General features: G+C 37.3%; 1 protein-coding gene across 1 annotated transcript in view; it reads left to right on the top strand.

Annotated features, from left to right (window-relative positions):
- CACNA2D3 (calcium voltage-gated channel auxiliary subunit alpha2delta 3) overlaps nt 1–20,929 on the top strand; it is a 397,930-nt gene extending 377,001 nt beyond the window's left edge. Inside the window, exons 34-37 of the mRNA XM_066326744.1 lie at nt 2,018–2,129; nt 17,603–17,715; nt 18,548–18,630; nt 19,470–20,929. Coding sequence (XP_066182841.1) covers nt 2,018–2,129; nt 17,603–17,715; nt 18,548–18,630; nt 19,470–19,562 — 401 coding nt within the window. The 3' untranslated portion in view covers nt 19,563–20,929. The remainder of the gene's footprint in view (nt 1–2,017; nt 2,130–17,602; nt 17,716–18,547; nt 18,631–19,469) is intronic.
- Nucleotides 20,930–22,191: the final 1,262 nt, after the last annotated feature.

Below are 22,191 nucleotides of genomic sequence, written 5' to 3'. Positions count from 1 at the left end.
TTACAGAAGAGGCAGTAATAACTTTCAAACTTCCTTTTATTTAAAACAAAACTATCAGTGCAGCAGTTTGATGGACCAGTATTATTGGGAAATTTCTACTCATGTTTCAGTTGAGAGTGAAGTTTCAATTTCACAAATCACTTTCTCCATTTCTTTGATGAGTTAAGAGTATTGGAAATTCCCCCTCAGCAATATTTTTAGGGTAGTGTTTGCCCAGCTCATATCTGTTTAGGTAGCAAGGGATGGTTGTTTGGAAGCAGCATATTTTAGGAAGAAAAGGAATATATTTCCCAAGAGAGCAGGAGAGAAAAGCACATGCTTAGGTGTGTTTTTCTGTAAATGTGAGGTTACCACTAAGAGTTGTAATATTTATGAGTTCAATACATGAAATTAAAATTAATAAACTTGCACATTTTTTTTACTTAACAAAGCTCAGGAACAAAAATATCTATCAGTTCTTCGAGTGGAGAAATTGCTTCCCAATCAAATTGTGATATTAATAGAATATGATATACTATGAAGATGCTGGAGGGTCCACACACACCTGCCCATTTGCCAAACCCTACTATGGAAAATACTTCTGCACAAGATCTTGTAATTGCAATCCCATTTGTAGATGAGAGAAGAAACCATAAACCGTAGACAACCCCATCCTCTTCTGGACTCCAGTGAGGTGCAGGAAATCTGAGACAAATGAATCATTGTCAGTCTCTTTGTTACACCAGCCATTTGTTGATACAAGTGAGGGTAGACTCAAAACACAGGTGATAAACTCCAGTCATTCTTGGCAACAGATAAGGAGAACAGAAGAGAAAGGGAAGAGGTGCAGTAGACCTAGACAATTTTCTAAGAAATACTGAACTATTAAATGTGTCACAGCCACAGTGAAAACACCAGAAATAACAGAACTTTTCTGATCAGCTTTAGTACCTCCTTTGAGATCTGTGCATTTGGTGGAATATTTTACTATTATTATTATTATTATATACAAAGACTGTGAACAGTTCAGAAATGCACACCCTGGTGTGATTGGAAATGCAGATGTGGTCACTTCCCTGGCACTGCTCAGTGGATGCACCACTCTGAAACAGATCATCTCCAGGGGAAGGTCTGTCGAGCCCAAGAGCCTGTGCAGTGTAATCTAATTTTGTCATGCCTCATCTTGTTTTCTCACTTAGCTATTTGTTTAAGATAGGGTTAACATTTGTGCTGATGTGCAAAGTGTATCTCTGTGTTAAGGAAAAATGAAGGGGTGTGGAGGAAAAAGAAAGGGAATGAGGGGAAACAATGTGTGACAGATACTTCAGTGTGAGAGTCAGAAGAGCTGCTGTCCTGTAGTTTGACCTTCAACCTGCTCTACTGCTTCCTGGTAACCCAGTTTCCCAATCTTTAAGATGGAAAAAGTGCAGCTTTTTCCTTGCATTGCAAGGGCTTCAGATTAAAGGTGCTGCATAGTGTTTTAATTATTATTGTTTTCGGAAGCAGATAACAAGCATTGCTGTTGGATAAAGTGAATCTTCTGCCTCTCCCACCCACAGAGTTATTTTAACTGATGAAACCCTCCAAAGATTCCCAAGCTGTAAGATAAAATAGATGTTTTGGCTTCAGTAAAATATACCACAATTTACATATCAAATAAATGCAAACTGCCATGAATAAAGGTTAGTGATGCACAGCACCACTGAGATAAAAATTACAATAAATCTGTCTTGGATCTACACAGAAAGAATAAAAACTCATGAATAAATGTAAAGTAGGTTGGCAATGGCTAAACCATTAATAACTACTTTAACAGTGATGTTTTGCAAAATTACATTTCATGGATAAACTTCTTTTTTTTTTTAATTTAATTGAAAAAATAGTGTTATGCACTGCCTAGGAAATCTCACAGGGTGGCAGAAGCTGAGTAACATTTCCGTTCTCTGCGAGCTCTGTAGTACAGCATCTCATGTTGTTCACAATTTTGTGTGCTGTTCTTCTCATGTTAACATCAAGATGTTTTTTCCTGTGCCTATAGCGCAGAGGTTGAAACAAACCCTAGAGCCCTGTGATACAGAATATCCAGCCTTTGTTTCCGAGCGCACTATAAAGGAGACCACGGGGAATATTGCTTGCGATGACTGTTTCAAGTAAGCCCTTTCAATTTTTTTTAATACAACTGTTTGTGACAAAGCAATAAAACTGAATTATTCAAGGCTGTGTTGAAGAATGTACAAGTCTGTTGTGTTTTATCCTATGTACTGACCTCTGTCAAGGTGTCATTTCTCCTGTTACAGGGGTCACTTAAAAGTTTGTCGCTCTTAAATTAAAGCTCTGCCTATTATTTTCTACCAAAAAAAAAAAAAAAAAAAAAAAAAAAAAAAAAAAAAAAAAGTAAAAGCAGTAGAGGCTTATGTTAATTTCAAATAGTCAATGTTTTAATACTTTTCCTAAATTCAGGCAGCATTCTAAAGGCATAGGCTGTAAGATTTAGATTCAAAAGGTAAGTGCTGTTCAGTCTCCTGTCCAGGAGTAAAACCCTGCTGGATAAGTTAGGAATTCCCTTGTGATACAGTGAGATGTGATTGTTTTACTGGACTTCCAAACAGAGTTTCCTTCTTGGAACTGTTAGTCTGAAAGAGTGGGAGACGATTAAATCTATTCTCCAAACTTTCAGTGCCGGGAAGCTGAGTTAATAATAACAAATCTCACATGACAGCACTGAAATGTCATTTCTACCACTGCTGCTGTAAACTTGTCCCTTACAGAGCTAGAAGAAGAGGAAGGCTTCAGTCTAGCTTTCCTCTTTCACACTGAAAATGTATTTTCTCTGTGTTTGGTGCTCATGTGCTTTGACATTTTGACTGTAGTTCTGGCATATTTTAATTGTGGAGTTGCATAGGTATTGGTTATGCAAGTTTCTGTACTTCGATTAAGTCTCTTAATTGGATTTCCTTAATGCTGAGAGGTTGTCATCACCAGGGAGATGAATATTTACAGCAATAATTTGTCTATCAATGTAAATGTCAGGAAGAATTTATAATTTGAAGAAAAATTGTTACAGCTCTTCCTTTCCAGGCTAAATCAATATGCAATTAGCAAATAAAGGTGAAAACTTCACTTTGAAGTCAGTAGGTGTGCTTCTGGACTTACTCCTAAATTTTCTCCTTGATATTTTCATTACTTTGAAACAGGAAATAGGAGTAAGTACACTAGAGATAAATTTTAAGTGCTAATATTCACTTTTCATTTGCTTCTGACCAACTTTTAAGTAGAAGGAAATTGTTAATGTCTAGTATGAATAATCGGTTTTATATGGCTTTGTGGAATAGAAGTATGAGAGTGCTTTGTAAATTGATGCTCTGGAACCCTTGTAAGTGCAACAATAGGTCCCACAGCCTGAAAAGTAGAAACTCAACAAAATCAAGCCATGATTTTTCCACTTGACATATCAAATACAATGAAGGTTACACTGCTGTGAGTGCTTTGTGCCAGTATTGTAGAATTTAAGCAGCCTTATTTTGTGATAATTTTGCAGAAGGTAACTGAGAAGTTGTGCAACAAATTATCATGCAATCCTGGAGGTGTTCCAGGCCAGGTTGGATGGGGTTTTCAGCACCCTGGTCTAGTGGAAGGTGTCCCTGCCACGGCAGGGGGCTGGAAGGCTGGAACCAGATGGTCTTGAAAGTCCCTTCAAACCATAACCATTGTATGATTCTGTATAAATATTGCAAACAGACATGGTTCCATGCAAAGAAGATTAATTTAACAGGACTAGGTTTTCTCAAAGGAATGCAGATTTTAGTCTGCATTCCTAGGTAACTTCAGGTCAAAGGAAATAAGTTTCAAAAATAATACAATTCTGCAATACTTGGAAAGCACCAAGTTGGAAACTGAGTTTAGTGAAAATTATAGTATTTCAAAAATAATGCACTAAGATCTTTTTTCATAGAAAAACATTTTGTGTTCCACAGTGGAAAAAAAAAATAAAAGAAAACCCTGTAAGTTGCAAACTGATCTCAAGGCACCCATTATTTTTCTCCACAAGCAACAGCAAAACCTAAAGAAATAATCCAGAAGAACTATTAGATTCTCATGGGAAAGTTGTTCATTATACCATTTACCCACTGTCATTAACAATCTACAAATTGCATCTAAGATTGCAGACTGCATTGGATTCCAAATATTTTTGTTATAACCCAGGACACTTTCCCGCAGAACAGCTAAGGAATTTGACCCAAAGTCCTTTGTAGACCTACATCTTCTGACCCAGTTTTCTGTTTCATAGCCTCAGTACCAATAAATATTTTTACAAGCAAGTGTATTGCTTAATATTTGTAATTTCAGAATGATGGGCTCAATCAGTCAGAATTTAGATTCAATTTTTTGTACCATAAATCTGGAGTTGACATTGTGTCTGGTGCTTAACCTGTGCAGCATCACTTTCAGCCAGTGGGATTGTCTTCTGTGTCCTCCTTGGATCATGTTAGAGGTTAATCTGTGATATATAATTGCAAATGTTTATTTCAAATAGAAGAAGATAATTGTAAATATTTCCCTGATTGTGTACCCTGTGGAATACTGAAAAACTACTTGAAAAACACTAGAAAGGTCAGTACATTGTGAACAGGTTTGCAAACAAAATTTGTGCAAATACTCTGCTTTAAGCCAGTTTGTGTCAAAAGATACCCCAGTCCCTGCTTCTGTTCCTGCAGTGTCAGGCACTACTATAGAGCCCTTGTCTGAAAAAGGAGACTAAAAACAGTCTCTTAGTAGAAGTAAAAATGATGACTGATGTTAATTGAAACCATATAATGTTACTTAGATAAGACATTTTGGGGCACAAATACTGTGTTTTTGCTAACAAAGTCACAGTCATAGCCAGCAAGGTCACAGGGTGAGGGGCAGAGGCTCAGTTTTATTCTGTCCTGGGTGTGCTGTTACTGATCTTGTAGAAATACTCTGCCCAGGCAAAGAGGGACAGCTACCAACTAACTACAGTAGTGAAAACTCATAAACATTTCCAATCATAAATTTTATTGTGGATATTTGGATTTAAATTGAAGTATCCTAAAATAAATCACACAGTAGAAAGGACTACCTGCTAGTTACTTTTTTAATAGCTGGCTCACGTTTTCAGCCATCTCTGGGACCTCACTCAATGGAAGGCACCTATACACTTAAGCAGGCTTTGAGTCAGACACTAAATATATACAGACATATAAAATGCACTCCCTATATGTAAACTTATCTCTTACAAGCAAACTACTTTGGGATAAATTGCAACGTTTAAAAACTATTTTCAAAAATATAGGTTTTATTAAGAAAGCAGGAGCCTAAAAGAAAATAAGAATTAACATAAGAATGTCATTAGGGTGAGGGTTTGGCTGTCCCACCCCATAATTTGTTGTTACTCAATATCCCAATGATTATTAAATTAATCTGTTATTTAAACAGCAATCAAAAACAAGTCAACCCACATTTTCTAAGCACTGTCAACAGGAGAGAAAAACCGGGATTTTTTGAAAAATCTGAAACGGTTTCATATTTTCCAGTAAGCTATTGCCTTTTATAGCAAAAAGCCCTAAAAGAAATAGACCCCATTACTTCTGAAAAGTTACATCATAGACTGTTCTATCACAGCCTCAACATTGAAAGTAATTAATTGCTAAAGAGAAATATTTTTTCTTTATCAGTCTCAACTCGCACTCTTTCTGCAGAGTCAGAACAATACTAACAACAGATGTACTTGGTATGAGCTTTAAAGGTGGTGTGCTGCTCAGAGATGAGTTTCTGATTACACATCAAGCTTGAAGTTTTAGACTATGTAAACGTCTCAGTACTGCTTGTAGTTTTATGAAGTATTGCCCCAATATTTTATCCAATTTTAAATATTAGAGTGCCAACCAATGTTCTTCAACAATGCTCACTGGGTACCTCACCAGTTTTTGCCTTCTGGGGATCTCATCATAACAAATTTTAACTGCACTAAAGGTGTCCAAGAAAAGCATACTTAGAATGTCAAAGTTGTTATAAATTAGAAAGGATGATGGCTGTTAAGGTACTTGATCAGAAAATGTTTGCCAGTCTTTTTAGTATATCCTCCGATCTTTTTGCAGAACAAACAAATATGTTTTTGTTCAATTGCATATGTCATTTATGCATGAAAATTCAAATGTTTTCATTAAGCTTCATTTAGGAAAATACCATTAATTTCAGCTATAACTGCTGTGAAGGTGAGTATAGCAATTTAGTCATCTGACTATTTATACTTTAAGCATATATGTTAAAATTCCAAAGTTGCAAGGAGCCAGTTGAGTGCATAGTTGCCAAATTTGTGCATTCACTGTAAAGACTGTGGGTATACAGATTAGGCAGCAGTGCACAGTCAAATGCTCAAAAATTTGCCCTTTTAACCTCTCCTGTTCATGTGTGATGACATATTGGACTTGGATGAAGATCAAAAATCTGGCCTTACTTCCAAAAAAATCCCCCTTCTCTTTTAATTGCAGCACTCATGGGTCTACAAGGTCAATACCAAAACCCCAAAGAAACTGTTTTGTTTCCAGTTGATCCTTTGTTCACAATCTTAAGACACAAAGAGGAAAGTAAATACAAGAAAGCCATATTGTCACTCGGGAAGCAAGGAAGTATTTAGGTACAATCATTATAACCCTGGGAAAAATTTATGTTTGTTCTAATTATGCCAGATATGAAAGATGAATGCACTTACTTTACCTTGTTTGGCATCACATGTAAATTGCCTGTTAAAATGTAGAGGAACTACTTATTTGAATAAACACTGTCCTATATATCATGTGTTTGTCCCAGTAGATTGTTAGTAAGCAGACATTTTGTTAACAAGGAAAATCATCAAGAAACCAAATTGCTTCTCTTGCTTTCTCATAGACTGGGTACTGAATGCTGTTGATTGTCAATAAAAGAGGTAAATGACAATGGAAGTGTAGTTCAGGGTAATACTGAAGCCTTCATGTGGATTTATAAAGGCAAATTTCAGACTTGTCCATTAAATGCACAGATTTGGCAGTAACAGGTAAATAACAACACAAATTAGATGCAGACTGCTCAGGGCATGAGTATATTAGTGTCAGGAGCAGTGCAATCTGCAGACATTAAAATGGTAATGTTTTTTAAAACCCACTTAATCTCGAGACATGCCACCATTTGCTGAAATATTTCCACATCTCTTTCTCAGTAGAGGCTTGCCAAACTGCTGTACTTGATCATGTTTAAAATGTGTAAATAAATACACAGTTCAATTTCCCATGAAATAAATAATAATTTGCCTTTTCAGATGTAGTTAGTTTATTTTTAAACAAACCAGCTTGCCACATAAACCAGCCGAAGCATCAAGGACCAATTTCTTCTCTTTGGGAGCTTTGTTGATTTGTATCAGAATGTCCCCGTGTCTGTCCTGGAGCTGTTAGGGCAGTAAATTACAGTCAGTCTTCTAAAAGATATTTTGGATTGTATTCTTTCTCCTGTATCCACCTTTACTGATCCTGAGGGAAATGCTCTCTCTGTTTCCCCACCCTTTGTTCAGCCTGTATGTTTTTTGAACTGTTGCTTTTCCAGCAGCTGTGCCCGCGACCCGTGCGGCGATGTGCACTTGGATGGTTCTCACCCGTGCCCGTGTTGGATCACACGTGTGCTGCAGTCAGACTGCTCAGGACTGGTCTTTACAATGCTGAACAGACCTTGATTTCTGAGAGCTTGCTTAGATGTACATGGAGCTAAAGGAATATCTTCAAGGGAAACTGAATTTTGCATGCCTCAGTGGTTCATTGTCGAAGTCTCAAGGATCACAGTCTAAGAATATGGAATTATCTGGCACCTCTCTTTTGAAAAGCAGATCTTCCAGACTTGCAGAATACGTATGGCTGTTAAAAAGTCATTAAATTTGAGGCAACAGCAGTGTTTCTAGAAACTTTTTTTAGCCAAAACCCCAAAACTCTAGAAGATCCAAAAATATTTTTGCCTTATTCTTTCCTAGTAAAAAGTACCAAATTATGCAATTTAAACTACTAAAATTGTTTATTAAAGGTCTTTATACTTAGCTTAAAATGTTACATTGTGTGTTACCCACACTTCTCCACTTGCAGGCTGTGTAACTTTCTCTTCACTTCAAAGGCACCAGTGATTATAATGTTTGTCATGCAGGTGTAATTTAAAGTCACTGTATGGGCAATTTAACTCTACCCTTTGATAATATATGTTTTGAATGTCCAGTTCAGGAAACACTGTAAATTACTATTTTCATTTAAGAAAAAAGGTATATAAAATAATAGGGCAAGACATATCCAAGTTACCAGGCAGGTCTGTGCCTGCCAGTCATCAGTTTAACAATCCCTTGGACAGTTTTCAAGGCTGTAGAATTTGTGTTTGCTTGGAGATTTGGGTTTTTTTCTTTTTTTTTTTGTTTCAGAACTTTTTTGGTATGCTTGTTAAACTCTGGAGAATTTTAGTTGTCTATACACAGAATGCTACCCTATGTCTCCCTCTGTAAGCACCCTAAAATCTTGGAAATTTAGTAAAAATGAAGTTTAGTGTAGGACGAGATGTAGACTCCTTCTCTTAACTCCCCACTTCTAATGAAACCTCTACAGGGGAATGTGATGATCTGTTCATAGTAAAAATCAGTACTCCATTAAAATATAAATCATAATCTACTTAAAAGTTAGCCTAATTTTACATTTTGAACAAACATTAATAAGTGTTAACAAAATTATAGTTAGTTAGATGCAGTAAAAGGATGCTTTGTAATGACAAGATTTAAAAAGTCATATGTATGCCATAACATACAGGCACACTTGTGAAGAATTGCTAATACTAGAACATTGATTTCAGTTTGTAATATATTCATATTATAGCAAGATGATAAACAATGTAAACATGGCTTAGACATCTTTACATGGAGCACTTTCCTTTTTAAAGTTTTGGGATAGTTTAATGGATGTTTTAAAGCCTTAGAAAAACAACATGAATCTTAACATTTGTATACTATATAAAACAATATGGAGTTTTAGCTGGCTATGGAAAAGATGGCACGTAGTGTTCTGAAGTCTTTCACATGTGGCCTTCTGAATCATTGCTAAAGTTTATGTTAACAGAAATAAATTAACAACATTCTTGCAAAAGACACCATGAACACAACTGCTCCAATGAGCAGTTTAGCTTCAGGAGTTATTGCTCTTTAAATGTGAATCCCCTTGTCATTTCTGCTTTTTATACTTCAGTTACTGTTGTGCAGATCCTTGCTAGAGTCATATTGTAGATGAGACTTGACCTAAAGTTGTGGAAAAGAGTAATTCCAATTCTTGCAATTCAAAAGATACTTTTATAATGTCATATGATGTCTGTGAGCCTTCCTAAACCAGAATATATCAACCAGCTTTTTCATCTCGACGTTATATTTAGAACCTAGCTAAGAAATCATATAGCATTTTAAAAAACACAATCTGAGATGTCTCTCAGTACAAACCACAACTACTTGTGTAGAGCTAAAGAACTCTACTTAAGACACATATTTGCTAACATGCTGTAGTGGAACTGCATTTTTCAGCCTGGATAACTTCTCTGACTTTCTGTTGTGGTCTTGTTAGCCAGGTGTCACTTCCAAAAGAAAGTCTTTAGGATGGCTCTGATATGATTTGCTTTGTGCCAATTATTGTCTCCTCTCTTGGTCACTGTGAGCACAGAACCAGGTTCCCACCCTGCATGTCACACTCAGCTCTGGTTTGTTCAGTGGTATAAACGCTGACAAATATTTGAAGCTTGTGGGATTTCTAAGTTTCTTGGAAAAAAATTGCCAGTACATTTAAAATCTGGAGGTCTGAAACTCTCCATTATCCTACACCTCATACAGGAAGGTGGCTGCACTAGAAAGGTTCCCAACAGTCCAATGCCTCATTACCCTAAGGTTCTTCTGTCATTCTAAAGGCTGTACACTCTAAGTTTTTTGATGTTTGCAGCATTCCTAACATGCAGTTGGTCAAGTGCTGTTGTCTGAGCACTAGTTATTTGAAAAAGAATCCCCTCCTGGTGGGGAGTGTGTGAGAATGGGCTCTTCTGGGGGATCCTGTATGAAGCCAAGGGGTTTCCAACCATGGCACAACTGTGGGGCACTGAGCATTCAGCAAGCACAGGAATGGTGAGGATGACCCTGCTCACCTCAATCCTCAGTGCTGAACTTTGCTCTAAGTGTGTTTGCACTGATACTAAATTGTACTTCACTCAGTCAGGCTGTATGTGATGGCAATATTTTGCTATCATGAGGTCAGGATCCAATTACAAGCCTGAGGCTGAGAGTTTATCTGCCTCTTTTCATGTGAGAGAACCATTACCTGTGAGAGAACCATTTGTATACTGCTCCAGCTCTCAGAAATGTTGTTATTGGCATATATGTTATTTTTACAAATTGCATTAGATATTTCATTCTCTGTCATCAATTATTTGGAAAGAAAAAAAACCACCAAAAAACAAGTAGCACAACTTGACTGTGATATAAATGTTTCATTCATTCATTGCAAAAATGTGATAAGCGAGAGAGATGTGGGTTGGAAATGTGGCCAGCAGCCTGGAAAGCACATGACAGAAGTTGGGAAGCAGCAAAGTACGTATCTGCACTTCAGTTGAATGCTTAAACTTTGTTCCAGACCATTAGGGTTCAACATTTGCAACCAACAGTTACGTGAGTAAGACATATTTGAGTTCAGTGTGCACAATATTTTCCATTTACTCTGCCCTCATGCTGGTATTTTTTTTTCTTTCTCTTAAAAAATAGGAAAGATCACATTTGACAGATATGAAATGTAATCCCAAATTTACAACTCATCTTAATCCAAAATACTCCAAGTTCATTAGTGGAAGTTTGCAGGGAGAAAATAACACTGAAACACCCAGAGGGAAAAGGCTTTTACAGTGATGCTCAAGAGCCAGAGTGACCACTGAGGGCTATCTAAGTTGAATTCCATGGAAATTTAGGCACTTTCTCACATCCTTGTGCATTTGTTTAGTTTGCCAATTTGAAAGTATTGTCCTATTTCAGTTCAAACTACTCACAGTGAAATTCTTTCATGCTTTGTAGGATTTGTCTGCCTGAGCAAAACAAGTGGTATTTAAAGGATCTTTTCTATTGCTACATGAAAATGATTGAGATGATTATGTATGTGCAGGAGTGACATTTGCCAACACAATACTCTGGTATTCTACTCATAATTTGATTTTAAGTCCCACAGTCATCACTGTGACATTAAGCGATAGTAATAGTGTTCCAATGGTCATTAAGGAAACAAATGGAAAATACATACACAGATATTTGTGCCCTTAAACCAGGCTGCTAAACCTCCTGAGCATGTATTAAAAGTGAATCCAAACAGTAATTTAAATATTTATATAACTAAAATCCTGCCTAAGCCATGTGTTTGTCGTGACCCCATATTCTACTGCGGTGTCTGTTATAAGCACAGATATAACAGCAGGTTATTTTTGTAAAATTAAAAGAGAATAAGGATTGTAAAATACAGCATATAGATCAGAAATTACTACTTATGAGCAAGTCTTTTTTTTAAAGCAAAGAGCAATAATGAACTATTTCTGTGAGAAAACAAGAATTAATTTTTAACAGGAAACATACAGTACTGTTTTCAAACAAGTTGAATTGCTTTTAGTGTTGCTGTGTTCAAATCCTGCCCAAATTACAAAGAAATATCTTCCATTCTTCAGTATAATAGGAAGATTATACTGAATAGGAACATTATACATAATAGGAACATCTCTAAATGTTCTGGTCCCACAAGCGCAATTTTATCTTGTGTCTTTCGAGTTCCATGCTGCTTGACATTAGTTCTGTTCCCTCTAACACTTTTCAGCCTGTGCAGCTCTTTGAAGAAAATAGGGAGCCATGGATATGAAAATCAGAGACTGCTGAATGCTCTCAGGAGCTTCCCTGCTGTTCTTTGTTGCTCAAACAAGTCTCGTAGCAGTGTCAGTAGTGACCAGCTAATGGCAGCAGGGCTGCAGGCCAGGAAAAGGAAAACAGTTCAGTGCAAATGACCAAGAAATGGTGGTGTTTGGGATCCTCAGTCTGAACAACCCATTATCACTGTGCCCTCTCTTACAGCTGCCTAGCCCACCCTCAGGCCCATACTAAATATGCTGTGTTGAACCAGTTTTCTTAAGATTCACTGTGCTGGGGCAGTGGAAGTGGCTGCTTATTAGTAGGGAAACCTCATGTGTGTGTTCAGTTTATATCCTGTCCAAAATTTAACACCAGTGGACAAGGAAATGGATTACCTCTCCTGCACGGAAATACAGCAACGAAGCAGCTCAACTGGAATATTGATTTCCTTTAATAGCAGATGCTGTAGTCAAATAGTGGAGAGTAAACAGTTTAAAGGTTAGGTTTGCTTAGCTGGACGAGACACATCTCTGGCGTGTCTGAAATAGAATTACCTTAGCTTTGCCTGTTATTGATCCAGCTATGCTACGAAAGGAAAGGTGAAGCCAACAGCATTTCAGAGACAAGATGTTACGCCTACCACATACAGATTTTGTACCATATGATTGAGGTATTTGTAGTGAAGTAATGACCTGCATTAAGAAGGGAAATCAGTGACTTGCAGCAGTGTGTGATCTTCAAGTTAGCCAGTAAGCTGGACTTGGTCTATCGGGAGACACAGCAGCCAGGAAGAAAAAAGGGCACAGCTTTGCCTTGGTCCTGCTGTGCCCGTTTCCATCAACATGGGAAATGGTCCAAAATCTCTGAGACAGGCTGCAGAGGCCTCATGGCAAAGCCACCTCCTGCAGCAATGGATAACCTGCTTCCCTATATCCTTTCCCAGAGAGCACTGTCACTGCTTGTCCTGTCACCCCTGTCCTTTCCTCCATCTTGGAACATCTTCCTCCTTTTCCAGAGAGATTTGTCCCTCTCCCAGTTCCCTCACTAACAGTTTGCCAGCCCAGAGGTTCAGAGACAGAAGGATGAAAGAAAGAGAAAGAAAAGTGGTGAGAAGGCAGTGCTGCAAGGGTAGTGGCAGCTCGGTCCCTGCTCCTGAACTGTAAATATTCTAATTATTTCTCCTTACAGAAGAAAGTGATTGTTATAATATGAAAAGGAGGTGAAATTTGGAGAATTAAGCTGGGGTTTGATTTTTTGTTTGGTTGGTTTTTTGGTTTTTTTGGTTTTTTTAAACATAGTCTGAGGAGGAAATTATTGTAATAGAATGTATAACTCTTTAAAGACTTTTACATATACAAATTAAAGCAAGAGATTCCAATTTAAATTTAAATCAAAAAACCAACAAACCAACCAAAAAAAGCCCCAACAAACCAGGTTTGAATGTAAGATGCTGGTTCTCTAAGAACAGGTGTTGTAGCCCATACTTAGCTTTAGGTATCATGTTTCACCCTGTTCAGGATGCATTTCTCTGCAGCATCACTGTCCATCCATTAGAAAGAAGAACCCCTCTGCAGAGGATGACTCAGATCTCCAAAGCCAAGCTCCTGCCCTGAACTATCCTTGAACAGTCTGTGTCTCTGCATGTCCTGGTTGGAGCTGATCACCCTTCTAATGCAGGAACCTGCGTTACATGCTTAAAGGCAGCAAGTGTGCACCCCAGCATTTGCACTACAGTGCTGTTGTGATTCTTTCCAAGTAATAGGCTGTCCAAAGGAGTTAGAAAGAACTGATTGTATCTGGCAACAGTCATTTAGTCACCAGACACACATTAAAAATGTGCTTTCTTATGCCTTCAGAAGCATGACTACCAAATATAATAATGAACACAGCAGTATTTGGTCTCTTTCTTTTTAATTACACAATGAAAAATTAATTTTCAAGGAGCTGATTAGTAATATTGCTTTTTGAGCAAATATTTTATACTTCCAACTAAAACAAGAAGCTGTTTTATTTCCCAAATCAATTTGCATTTTATTTGTGCACATGTTTTTATATGGACTAAAACTGGAAGAGGTTAAGAAGAAACAGATACCGTGTGTGCAACGTGACAAACTCTGACTCAAAATACAGAGTTCCTTGCAGATTTACTCTCTGTTGTTACTTTTTCTTCATTAACAAAATAGTTTCGCGTAACTAGATTTTCTTCCTTCCTCTCTGTCTACTCCTTTCAAGTATTGAGCTTTTCCCTTCCTCACCTTCCCCACAAAGTCAAGAAACAGTTTGTTTTCAGGTCTGTTTTAAGCCTCTGAACCTGCACATCAAATAAACTAAGCTAGTTCCTCAGTGGATGAAAGATGGAGGGGAAATTATTAATAAGGTTCTTATTGACTCAATGTAGCTTCAACAGGAACTCCAACAGTTTGTTCTGTTTTATATTTGGAGATATATGCAAGTCTATTCCTGTGCTGCCCCTATCAAATGGTGGCAATGATACTGCTGTAAAGGAAAAGGACTCAAATCGAGATTTACATTGCTTGAAAGAAAGAGAGCTTTATCCTTTAAGTGTGAAACATTCTCCATAATAAGGCACTTAAACACAGACTTTCTTTTGATTGTTAGAGCAGCAATAAAGTCCAGCCAAACTCCTTACTCAGTCCTTGAGAGTTGGTTTCCATATTACCAGGGACACAAATGCCAGCTTAAGCCAGCAGGTGTTCAGAAATGGTTATTGTAAGAGAAACTTTAGAGACACACAGTGGATCTCACAAAAAGATAATACCATTTTCCCTATTTTGTCAGCAACTTTATTTCTCACTGCAGCCATGGAAGCTGTTTGCTGGAGGTTTTTCTCCCTTGCAACAGAACCTTGGCATAGAGAGTGAAGTATTTTGGTGGAATGTCTCAGTCTCTGAAAGGCTTTGGTCTGACTGTGTTCATGCACCTTTTGTTTTCTCTGAACGTTTCGTTCCTGAGACTTACTGGCATGAATGTTCAAAATGAATTTCAAAGATGCATATGCATGTCACCATGGGAACTGAAGGCTGATCTCAAACAGCAGAGCTGCTGCTGGGGTGATTATGTGCTTTATCCAGTTTGGGCATGGAAGCAGTGCCATGTGAATTATCTGAATAGTCACACAGCAACTGTGGTGGTTACAACCAGCACAAACTTCTTTGCCACCGATCTGGTGAGGGTAAGAATATCTTATGACTGTGAAAAGATATTAAATTACAGCAGCTGAAAGAAGTATATTTTGTTTGTGCAAACTAGTAATAGAAAAGAAAGCGAAAATGAACTTTTTTTCCCTCATTTATTTGCTTGGCTCAGTCTTGGTCTTGAATCCTCTGTCTTCACTTATTGGTATGTTGGCTTTACAGCTTCATTTCCAGATTATGTTTGAGAACTGTATAAGGGGAAACATCCATTTACTGCTTGATGGAAGAAAACATTTTCTTCTAAAATTACTTTTAATGGGAGGATGAGAAGCCAGTTGTTTCACTTTTCAAGATATTAGTTAAGTTGTTATTGTGCACTAAGGGAAAAGAATGCCACAGTGATCCAAAAGTTTCACTGTTTGATGGTTCTTTATAGCAGTCCTATGCTCTGTGGCAGTCACCATAAGCTTAGACACTTCACAAACTTCTGTACTAGTTAAACAGACTGTAGGTCTGTAAGAATATTCACTGTTTGGTAAACAGTCAGTGTTATTATTTGATACCTGTGATACAATTCCTAAGGTAGCAAAGAGCGGGTTTTTATATAAACTGATATATTGCTCTTTGAACTGCCTTTAATTTGTAATTTCCATCAATCAGTGCAGGTACAGCATTCCCTAAATTGATGATGTCAAAAATTATGAAGGCTTGTAGTAATAAAGCAAAACAGAAAATGTTGCTAGACATCGTAGTTTAGCTGTGTAGTAATTTATTCAGCATCATAATTCTGTAGTTGAAACATTCTTCTGGATTAAGTGCTTTCATCCCAGCTAGGTGACGTGATAGGAATTTTTCTTCCCCTCTCTCTAGTTTGAGGGAGGATTAGCCTTATACTTCACAGCCCTTATGGCAACTCAAAATGGGTGAAACAAGAAACAGAATGGGAAATTGCCCAGCTTTCATGAACTGGCACCTGTAAACCTGGTCACAAAAAGGGGGATCACAAAAAAGTTTGAAGCTGGGCATACCACAGGTAAAACAGAAGAACAGTTACTCCCTTCTCAGCAAAAAGAAATTAATCATTTAGCATCCAATTATTGCTAAAGCGCTTTAGAACCCATCAGGTTCTTTTCTGAGCAAGTTTTAAATGGGTATAAGTTTCAGACTGCACAAAATGCAAATTGTGCCAATTTCTGGCAATAAAAGTAATGTTTTTTCTATCCTTTACTGTTTGATTTATTCATAGCTGTTTTGAGAAATTCATGCAGTACAATTTTGGTGCTATTGCCTGCTAAAGATTTTCCCTCTTTTCCTTTTTTTGGCCCCATTTCTCCCACACACAAATCCACAAAGCCACAGATGCTCCATTACAATGATGTCAGTCTTGCTACATGCTCCAGCTGTTTGGTAGGTACATTTATAAAGTTCAGCCTTCTACATTATGCCATAAATGTATATTTCATGTATAAACATAAAGTTAACATATTGCAGATCACTCTAAGTGTAATTTTAATGGAGGTTCAGTAAGTTTAAAAAATACTGAAAAGCATTTAATCTTTCCGTTGGCAGCATTTTTATAGAAAGTTTTCCAAATTTTTTTTCTTAGGCTAGGTTTAAATATTCCCTGCCCTCTCTGCTATTTCATCTTCTGTGATCTTTGGAAAAAGCAGGGAGTTATTATAGTAAGACAATATGTATTTTAAAGAAAGATGTCTGAGGAAAAATATGTTTCTCTCCACATCTTCTTGGTGCTCAAACCCTCACTTAGCATTCTGTACATTTACCAGCAAACCACGCTGCAAAACACCTAATTCTTGGAATTGCCAGATTTCAGTGATATCTGATATGGCCAATCCGCTGCTGATAGGATGAATAAATTCTAAAAGCTTGCTTTAAAATGTCATGAAGAATTGTGTCTGAGCCTTAAAGCCATTCTTTGTATTGTATCCTGAGTTTTAAAAGAAAGGGTAAATAGTGTCTATTTTGCTCTGCCTTTTGCCCCTTTTCGCTACGGTATGTGCTAAAGGGTTCAGCTCACTGAAACTCTGTGCATCACTGACTGGTGCCCACAGGATCCTGTCCTGGTCTCCCCTGGGTGCTTTCCTTCTTAAAAAAAAGTCTATTTTTTTGCTCTCCCTTTGAGTTGCCTGCTTTGTCTTCATTTGAATGTGGTGCTGAGTTATCACCATATTTATACCAGATAACCATTATTCTAAAATAAATGGCTTTGGAAGATTTTGAGGCCTAATCTCTGTTTTGTTGGCTCAGTAATAAAATGGCTCTCAAGGGGACAGATGAAAGCTGAGATCAGGAGTTGCTTTTCTTCAAGCAAGACCCAGAGTGCACAAAGGCCCTAATGCAACTATAGAGGCTCAAGTTTGGGACTGTGAGCTACCAGTGTGTGGCTGCAGAAGAACCTTCATTAGTGTTGTGGATCTGTTCCATTCCAGACTGTAAATACATAAAAGTCTGATAAACTCCTAACAAGAACCAGTGGCTCAGAGATGCTGATAATGTCACCATTATTTGTTTTCTTTTTAATTTTCAGGTCTTTTGTTATCCAGCAGATCCCAAGTAGCAACCTCTTCATGGTGGTAGTAGATAATGAATGCTTCTGTGATTCTATCCCACCAATTACCATGGCACCTATAGAAATCAGGTATATCCTTTTGTTTACAAACTGGTCACAAAGAGATTTGAGCTGCAAATATTGAAAAAACTTCTTACCATGTAAAACTTGCATTGCATGACATCCTCACCCATTATTTATATGTGCTCTTTGAAATTAAGCCATCTGGGAATATGTTTCCACTATTTTTTCAGTGAGAATTCACTTTTTTTTCTTTTTTTCCTTTTTTTTTTTTTTTTTTTTTTTTTTTTTTTTTTTTAACAACCAATATTAATTAAGCAAGCACACTTGTGTGGATCTTACGTAGCATAAGGTCCTGGTCATCTTTGAACAACTGAACATCTTTCAAATTAGGCACTAAGTATGTAATTTTCTTGTAAGAATGGACCTCATTATATTGAAACTTACAGAACTTCTAATATAGATTTCTCTTTATTTAAGGTTTGTCTGGAGCTTTGAAAATGTTTCAGAATCCTGCTTTCCAAAACTACCAAAATTTAGCGAAGTAAATGTATCACCTTTTGGTTGCCCCACTTCCTATGTTTTGCTGTTCTGTAGTTCAGGTAGTTCAGGATTAGTTTTTTCCCCTAAACTGGAATTTGTCAAGAGCAATCTGCAGTGTGCTTTTATTGCAGACTTATAGGAAGACAGGTCAGCAGTGTAAGTGCACACATGCTGTTGAAAACACAGATCACAGAGAGGAAAGCACTAGAATCACTTTCTTTTTCTTGTGGTGACCAAACATATCACCTTGGGGTTTTAATGGAGAGGAAGGAAGGAACTGAAACGTTTTCACTGTATTCATTTCAAAATACTCCCATGAGAATGCAGTGCTCAGAGCATCTCTCCTTAACTGCCTTGCACATAATGAATCCCTTAAATGTGAACGGTTAAAATCTCAGAAGATAAGAAGACGCCCAGAATCTTGTCATGGATTTCACCCTGAAGTGAGTTTCTATCTGTTTTTCCTTTCTTTCAGACTCTGGTAATTTTTTTATTTATTTAAAAATAATTAATAGGAAAACTATCTTCCAAGATGAAATGTTGGGAAATATTCAGAAGACTCAGTAGTCAGGGAAGTGAGAGATATTGTAAGTGCTACAAGTCTTTTTTGTACTCATGTAGACAATGTCTTGAGTTGATGCTTTTGCAGACTGGTTTGTATCATGTCAGAGGACGTGGTAGGATGTGAGCATTGGCAGCCAGGAACATCAGAGAACTTACTCTGGCTCAAGCAGTGACCGCAGGATTCCTTGTTAGAGATGGCTGAGAACTCTGTGCTGTTAATGTTTGCTTCAGGAATTAGCTTCAGTGTCATACCTGTCAGGCTATAGTTGTTATGCTCACACATGTTGCATGAGAGGGATAGTGATCCCTCCACTACATGTATTTACTGCTCTGTGTTCTGCATAATACTCTCACACAGTGTCAAGGAGAGCTGATAGAGAGCAGGGTGTGATTACAGTGGCTAGTACAGCATAGGTTCTTAGACATCCTTTTTACTCTGGAGTAACTTTCATTTCTGCCCTTGATGGTGTTAATGAAATGTAGAACAAGATCTAAAGTATCAAGTGGAGGTGATGGTGTAGTGCTTGTTTTTTCAGTCTACAACCTAAACTTGTTTAACTCAAAACAGGTACTTGTATTACTTCCCAGTATATTTAATTTGTGGGGTTTCTTGTTTACACCAGTGCTTCTATGCCAATGTTTGCTAAAAAATCACGTGTCATAAATGACTGTAGTGGCTTGTATTTATTTTCCTTTGTTGTTGTTTTATTTTCTTTAGGAAAATGCAAGAGAATGTGGCGGTGTCTCAGGCCTTAGTGCTAAACCTTCTCTTGTTCTTCTTCCTCTGCTATTGACGATTTTCTCCAGGTGACATTGACTGATGTGTTCAACTGGCATGCTAAAACATGGATAAACTGTGAACTGGGAAATGGTGCAACATAGAGGACATGAAATATAGTCAGAGCATCAGCATTTCATGATTTTAAACTGTTGGTGATATAAATTCTCAAAGATATGTTGAAAAAAGGTTTATCTTTTTACTTTGCAAGTCATGCAGATGTGATTTTGGCAAATGGCAGTCATGATTCATCAAAAAAGGACTTGGTAGATAGAGGTGACCATTGCTTTGTCCCATTGAAAAAAATTTAAACTGTGTACTTTTTTCAATAAAGTATATTAAAATCACAGTTTCAGAGTGTATTTTAAGTATGCTAATATATTTGTTCAAATAATGAATGATGGGAAGAAAATAAAATAAATGGATGATATTTCATTATGCTTTTAGCCTCTTTCTGAAAAAAATCAGAGAAGGAAAAGGGGACTTTGCTTTTACAAAAAGCAGACTAGCTTTTATTTACAATTTAAGGAAACACCTGTGTGTGTGTATGAAGCTGAGCAGGTAATATATGGTGCTGAATTATAGAGCTTTGGTGCCTGGAAATAGCTATAGAATATCTGCATTTAGAAAGTGAATCAAAGCCTTATTAAAGCCTTGGTTGTAACTTAGGCAAGTTTTGGGTCAAATTGGTTGATTTGGCTGCAGATGGCCAAAATCAAATACTTTTCATCTAAAGGAATAGGAATATATGTAAACAGCCCACACCAAAGGGTGACAGTGTTCTGCTGCTCTTCTGCCCTCTAGATCCCAGGTCGGACAGGAACTCATTATGAGAAAAGCGATTACAGAGAAAGTCTGGCTTCAACACATCTGAGTCAGCAGAACCCATTATTGATTTTCATTGGGTGTCCCTGTTGGTAGGCAAAGATCTAGACCAGTATGCTTTTATTCCAGGCCTTACATTCTACTTTGTAGGGGAAATGAGGTAATAAAGATGAGCATATCCCTTTTGCAATTGGCAGCAAAGTCCCTGCTGTGGATGTATTTGCTCAAAATCTTGATCTTTGAACTATGATAGTCTCAGTTTGTGCTTGGAGTTTTATACGAAGTAGAATACTATCAGATTATAACCTGTCCTCCTAACAATATAATACATTAAACACAAAATAAAATGCCACTGTTCTAAATCTGGTGCTTGGAGACTGCAGTTTCCTGGTTGGGTGTAAGTTTGCTTTCAGCCTTGGATAAATGCTAAGCAGATTTGCTGCGTATCCTGGTTGGGAAGAGGGAGCCAGGCCACTGAGAGGGGCTTTGTTTTAAAGAATACTATCCACCTTGTAAGGCAAAGAACTAGTAAAACAAAATTTCCACTCCAGTGCTTTAATGGGTTCAAATGCACTGGTACTGGTACTCCCTCTGATTCTGAAACCATCCAGGTCTTTGTACTTATAATTATTTTTTTAAGTGTCTTTCTACAGAGTTCTCTGTCCCTGTCTTATTGGTCTCAAAATCTCTCACTGTGGAATAATTTTCCAGCTGACATTCAGTCAAAGTGTTGTCCTAGTGACATGCTCTGTTTACTAAGCACATTGGGAACTCGAGGCATTTTCTCCACTTGAGCTGACATAGATATCCTGCTGTTCTTTGCTTAGATTTTCTCTGAGCTCCATTCCCCCTTACTGTCCATCATTCTCACAAAAAAAAAAAAAAAAAAAAAAAAAAAAAAGTCAATTCTTTATAAATAAAGTATTTTAGTTTCTGATTCTCTGAGTTCCCCGAATTTGCAACATTGCAGACTCAAAACACTTTTGTATATCTGATGACATTCTTCTGTAATGATATTTAATGGTTATAGCCAATAAAATACAGGTGATTTTTCTTCTTAGTTGAAAGTGGAAAAAAGCATCTTTATCATTCGAGCTATTGAAAAGCTCTGCATATAACTGTCTGATGTGTTAATCATCATTGCTTACAAAGAAAGGAAATACGTTAATGGAGAAAGTTTATTTCTACAGAAGCTAGGTGAAAATCTGTAATAGTAATTCATTGTTCATTTTGGAAAGAGGTGGGTAGGTTTTTAATTGCAAAGGAGCCAGGGAGTGGCAAGAGAGATTAAAGTATGACAGTCTAAATTAATATTGAGAAAGAGATTAAAATATGGGTATGTAAATGAATATTGCTCAGAGAAATGTGGCAGTTCATTTTCACACATTAAGGCAAAGTTATGAAGGCAGAATGCATTGGTATACCCAAACAAGCCACTGTGTGAAACAGAGTAATCCAAATCAATTGCTAAGTGTAAAAACATTTTTATGAGTTGCCATTTCTCTTATTGAAGTAATCTTTTTAATTTTGTATCTATTCCTTAGAAGGTTCTGGTGCAGTGTGAACCCAGCTTGGTAAAGCCAGTCAGGAAAAATGGAGACAAGACCAAGGGATTCCTGAGTGTGTGTGCTCACCAGTCAGTCTCTTCTCCAGAGGGAATGGGTGCAACAGGAACAGCCTGAGCTGGAAACAGAAATGATGGTTATGAGTTTCATGGGATGGATTTCTCTGACAGGGGCTGGTTCAAACAGATTTCCAGAAAGGCTGATCTCATGTTAATGCTGTTCCTGGCTGTGTTTGGGTTTGCTGGTTTCTGTGTCATTAGCTCTGAAGGTGT

This window comes from Sylvia atricapilla, chromosome 11 (assembly GCF_009819655.1).
Source record: "Sylvia atricapilla isolate bSylAtr1 chromosome 11, bSylAtr1.pri, whole genome shotgun sequence".
NCBI lineage: Eukaryota > Metazoa > Chordata > Aves > Passeriformes > Sylviidae > Sylvia > Sylvia atricapilla.
The sequence above is the reverse complement of the archived record's forward strand: the minus strand, read 5'-3'. Positions and strand labels throughout refer to the sequence as shown.